Consider the following 5,891-nt stretch of genomic DNA (forward strand, 5'->3'; position numbering starts at 1 on the left):
TATTTGTGAGAAAGTTGAGAAGAAAAACAAACTTTCCGCTCAAAATATGCAGGCTAAAAAGGATACTGCGCCTGCGAGAAGGTGAAATTACTATATTATCCTTGTTGGTCATTGTATCCTTTCCGGTGACAAGGGTAATAATGGAATTTTATGTGATTTGAAATGTGAATTGCGAATGAAAATATAGAACGGACAATTTGAAGTATTGAAAAGCCGGCATCACAGTACTTAAAAATCGTAAACTTTGATTTTTTTTTTTTTTTTTAGATAAAAACATAATATCTAGTAAATGTAAAATCGTAAAAATAATACTTACTAAATTTTAATATGAGATAGATATTCAACAAATGTTTGTTGTTAATGTATGATCAAGTGTTAAACAGATTATACGTATAGTTAGCATATTCTTATCACTTACTAATTAAACGGACATATAAATATTTAATATATTTGCTTTAATTGTAAATAAATGAAACTGGTAACCAGATTTCCAAATGTCTAGTTACACATTTTGTCGAAGTTATGTTTGTACATTACACACTATATTTAAGTATTAATCACCACCTAAAGATTGTTGACATGTCCACTATCAATCTTTTATCATATATCTTATGCATCAAATCATTCTCAATTAAATAGATAACCTAAGTATTTAATGGTTGGTGTTAATATATCGTAAATTTAGATGAAATTGATTCGCATGGACTTACATCTACAGTAATATCAATGTGACACAATTAAAAAAAAAAAAAAAAAAAAAAAATTTAAAAAAAAAAAAAAAAAAGATCTCACCCTAAAACTCAAAGATGGAAAAGCATGATAGATACTTGTTATTAATCTCTTGTCTCTACAAAAGACATAGACATGAATACTCTCCACATCTTTCATTAACAATAACAACCCTAAAAAGTTCATCGAATCCACTTTTTATCTATCTTATCTCGTGTACTTTTGAAGATTGAGAATATCATTGAAAGGTTTGACACAGAGCCTAATTAACAATTACAACCTTAAAAAGTTCATCGAGTCCTTTTTTTATCAGATTGTCTTGTGTACCTTTGAAGATTGAGCGTGTCATTGAAGGTCATAGAGACTAGAAAGTGAATCTAGTACTTGAATTTTGTCATTAAATCTTGATTAACTACCTAAATAGAGTTGAAAGGGAAATTTAAACAACTGAATCTTAAATTTTGAACGAGGCTTGTCACTTCTAGCTAAAATGGGACATTGTTGTTGGATTTTGAATTACAGTCACCAATTGGAAATTTCATGGCTTGCACACTTTGCCGAATCCCTAGCGTTTATTGGATTGTACTGGTGAATAACATCATCATCATCATCTATTTTTAAAAAACATATGGGTAGTAAAATAGTTGCTTCTTCAATGATTGCTTTTGGGAGAAGAGATTTGCATTAGATATAAGAGTTGGCTTGCACTGTTATCTCTTATAGTTGGTCATCTTTTTTTAAAATGTATATATGAATCTCTACAGTACTTGTAGCCACCATAATCATTGAAAATGAACCTTCTCTTTGGGTTATAGTTCATAAGTTGCACCATTAGAAAGAGTAAATTACACGAATGGTCCCTATGGTTTAGAGTAATTTGCATGTATGGTCTCTAATTTATTTTTTTAACTCGGAAGGTCCATACAATTTGTTTTTGTCGCGCGCTTGATCCATATCTTACCTAAAAAGAATATTTTTTCCCTTAATTTTTTAATTTATTTAAATAAAGTGGGGTGAGGAATGTAAGGTAATGTGAGGTGAAAGTGTTGTTGGGGTGTGTTTATTTAAATAAATTAAAAATCAATGGCAAAATAGTCTTTTTATGTAAGACACCAAACACGTACAAAAACAAACAGTAGGGATCTTCGGAAATAAAAAATAAATTAGGGATTAAACGTATAAATTATTCCAAACCATAGGGACCATTGGTGTGGTTTACTCTATTAGAAATAAATACTTGCAATAATGTTTTGACAGAGATAGTCCAACAAGTGGCCCAGTTATAAAATTTGGGCTGGCCCTTGTCCTTAATGAGTTGTACCATTTTAAAATAAAATGGGTTGTAACTTGTACGGTCGATTATCTCATATTGTTATTCTAAGAAAATTCTAATGTTGATTCTTTGTTTTTCTTTTATGTCAGAAGTAATCAATGGAAGCAATCTTAATATTCTTGTGTAGAGACTCACTGCCTACATCTTAATTCCTCTTAATTACCACATCATCATGGGATATTTCAATACTGTTGCTTGGTCGAATCACAAATAAAAACACACTCTCTATTCTTGTAATCTCAACAAATTTTGTGTTATCGAATCTCATTTTCGTAGTTCTGTCTCGTTTTGTCAGGTGCCTTTTAGGGTATTAAAGGAATCCTTAGGATTTGAATGTATTGAAAAGTATCATGGAAGCCCTTGTTTGATATGATACATTAAAGGAACTTAAAATCCAATAATTTCTAAAATAAAAACCCTTGTTTAATGGATTGTATAAAAAGCCTCCATGGACCCAAGGTTTGAGGAATCCTATCCTTTATCATACTAGATTTAATTTAAAGCTTCCTATTCCCAAATAGTCGGAAAAAATCTCAATGCCAACATTTAAATGTCACAAAGACAACCGATTTTAAATATATTCGAGACATAAATGAGATAGAAAATCCACTCCTAATCCCACTCTCAAGATCACTTCGCCAAACTATTTGTTTTTGTTCAAATACTATTAGAATAACAGTAATTAGTAAACACAAAATTTCAAGTTGCCTACCTTCCATAGTATATTTTTCAAAACAAAGATGAAAAAGAATAACCGAAGATACATAGTTACGTGTGGTCTCATACATAATTTAATAAATTAACATCCAAAAGCACCCATTAATAAAGTATACAAACCAAATCTTACACTACTAACAACTACCCATAAATCTTTAAAAAAAAAAAAAAAAAACCCAAATCAATGAAAATTACATCGTTCCAACATAGGATGACTATAATCAACATACTTCTCCCACAAAGGCTTATACTTCTCCATCCCAATCTTCAACCAAGGCTTCAAATTCCCATTAAAATGCAACACAGCTCCATTCCCAATCACCTGTGCATCCACATTCGTATACCCCAACCCCAACACATGCCACCTAGGATCCAAAGCCTCTGTCAACCCATAAAACGTCAGCAGTCCAGGTGGCAATGTCCCAAGCTTCCACAAACTCCTATCCACATTCTTCTCCTGCCAATAATGATAAATCCCAGTCACATTTCTCTTCCTCCACTCCACCAAATCAAACACATTCATCCCAAATGCCCACCCGCATGCATCCGGGTCAAAGTGGGCCCGTATCAACGGATGAGAATAATTCAAATACTTATGATACCTATGAAAAGTCTCTGTACATGTCTCAACTGCTCCATTCACATTCCCATTCAAGTCAACATTAAAAAGACCAGAAATGTCCTTTTGGACAACAACATCGTCATCTAGAAACACGAGTTTCTTCAAAGACGGGAAAACTTCCGGAATGTAGAAACGTAAATGGTTCAACATCGATAGATACTTCGGGTTCCGGAACTTTATTGGGGTTTTCCCTCCATCGTTGCTTCCGGAAAAATAATAATTTTGAGTGTCTGAATCTTGTAGCTGTTTGAGAACAGGGACATAAGAGGAATTTAACCATGTGAAATCTTCAAACTTTTGTACATCAACTGTCACCCCACGAAAACTGTTCATGTTAAACCATGCTTTCATTGCGTGAAAGTTGACTTCATCGGTTACTAAATGGAAGACTAATTTAGCAGGGTTTAAGGAATTTGAAGCGGTTGAATTTATAACTACAGATGTTGCAAGAATGTTGTCTGAAAAGACACAGAAGTGATGAAGATTGTTATCTTTTAGTTTTGTCTCGATTTGGGTTTGACTTTGACTTTGACTTTTTATCTGTAACTCTGAGTGTTTGAACCATTCGGTTGTTAGGCGAACACCAAGACAATATAAACTTTTTGGGACTTCTTCAGCTGCGATTTGACCATATTTGTTGCTTTTTTCCATTACAGAACTTGTTTGTTCTTCAAGATCTTGGATTCTAGCTTTGAGGCGCATGATCATGGTGGCACTATCGTAGTGGAGTTGTTGGGCTTGAAAGAGTAAAAGGGCCATGTCTTTGACAGCTGTCTCGGATTCTTGAAGGGTTAGTGGGGTCCGCCTTAAGGCTGCATTTGAAAGAAGGATTTGGGAGTTTCGAATTTGAGCACTTAGTTCCCATGCGAATTGAAGGTTGTTGCTTTCTTTTGCAATTACAACAAAGGCTTTTGCTAATGAGATTTGGTCATTAAGTTGTCTTGTGATTGAATCGGGGTTTAGCATTTCGGCTGTGATGTTAAGGCCTTCTATCACTTTATCATGCCCATAAGAACTCTTCATGAAAAAGAAAATGAAAGTTTGTTTGTAGTAAGATTTAGACACAAAGGAATTTCATGCAATGGATTTTTAATTTTTAACTACAATATGCAGATGGACATGTAGTATGTAGTATGCCTATGTAGTAACATCTACCAAATGAAAGAGAAAAATCTGATTTTGATTCTTAACTTCTTATTAGAGCACTAAGTTGATCATGCAGATTTGCAGGTGTAATTGGAAGAATGATAGTTAAAAGGTAAAACAGTCATACAGGAGTTCTTTCATTAAAATGTTATAATATTGCAATGTCACCTAACTTCTCAAGAGCTCTCAAGTGTGTAAGTAACAATCTAAATTGATTTTCAGTATGTTCCAATAATCAGGAAATCAATCACGATCACTAAACAATAAGCAACTATATGTCAATTAAGCTAGCGTAGGGGACGGATGTGCAAATCCTATTAGTTAGTTATCGATTTTCTACCACATTTCGAAAGCTACATTCAATTGAAAAGGGCACAAACTATTTGGATTCAAAATGAAAGTGATTTGCTTGGAACATTTGATTCAAATTACCTTAGATAGCACGGATCTGGATCTAGGTTTTGTGCTCTCTCGACTTAACAAAACGATCAACATCAAAACCGCCAATCCTCCACATAATGTTAACCAAAACATACCCGAAAACCGCCGCCTCACTTGCCGCCGAAACTCCGGCCTTTGTCTTCTCATTTTCTCGTATGTAAAGCCTTACAAACCCTTAAATAACATCCAAGTGCAAATAAACAACAAATTCTCACCGAAAATCTAGGTTTTTGAGAAATAAATTAACCAAAATCGGGGATAATGAGGAACTAGGGCACGGTGATTTCAATTGAATTGAGATCGAGATTCGAGAGCTGTGTGATGTAAAAGGGGTTTGATGATTTTAGATCGTTGGGGCTCTTTTGGCATCAATCAAGCCACTGAAAAAACAGTGCGCAGTAGTCACCAGGAGTGGTGGAGAGAGATCTAGTTGACGGTCAACTCTTAAGTTTAGATTAAGTTGCAAGAATAGCGCCTCACGTTTTAGTTAACTTTCACTTTGTATCCTTCTGTTTTCTATTTTTACGTTAACCTCGTTTTAGTAAACATTTATTAACCATTGGTCGGTCTATCTTTTCTTTTGTCAATTATCCCGGGATCATACGTGAAACTTGATTACTTTAAAGAAAAAAAAATTGGTTACGTCTTTTGGTTCAAATTTAATGGATTTCGATGGACCGATCCAATCACCTATTTCATATTGGATTTTATCAACCGATCTAATTCAATTTAATATAAAAATCTACACCGAACTCATCTAATTAGATGTTGGATTGAATCGATTTTATCCATTAGATATTTTTGATTGGTTTAATAAAGTGATTATTCATTGTCCAACCAATTTTAATTTTTTTATTGATTAATCAAATATAACTATGATAACTAAAAATAAACTCGCACATA

At 33.5% G+C, this 5,891-nt stretch overlaps 1 protein-coding gene across 1 annotated transcript; it reads right to left on the reverse strand.

Moving 5' to 3' along the window:
• Positions 1–2,803: 2,803 nt before the first annotated feature.
• GAUT10 (galacturonosyltransferase 10) lies at positions 2,804–5,420 on the reverse strand. Its single transcript, XM_078984023.1, has 2 exons — positions 4,980–5,420; positions 2,804–4,418 (listed from the first exon to the last, which is right to left on the reverse strand). The coding sequence occupies exons 1-2, from the start codon at positions 5,133–5,135 to the stop codon at positions 2,961–2,963; spliced, it is 1,614 nt and encodes a 537-aa protein (XP_078840149.1). The 5' UTR covers positions 5,136–5,420; the 3' UTR covers positions 2,804–2,960.
• Positions 5,421–5,891: the final 471 nt, after the last annotated feature.

Source organism: Lactuca saligna, chromosome 3 (genome assembly GCF_052625555.1).
Source record: "Lactuca saligna cultivar CGN05327 chromosome 3, ASM5262555v1, whole genome shotgun sequence".
Taxonomy (NCBI): domain Eukaryota; kingdom Viridiplantae; phylum Streptophyta; class Magnoliopsida; order Asterales; family Asteraceae; genus Lactuca; species Lactuca saligna.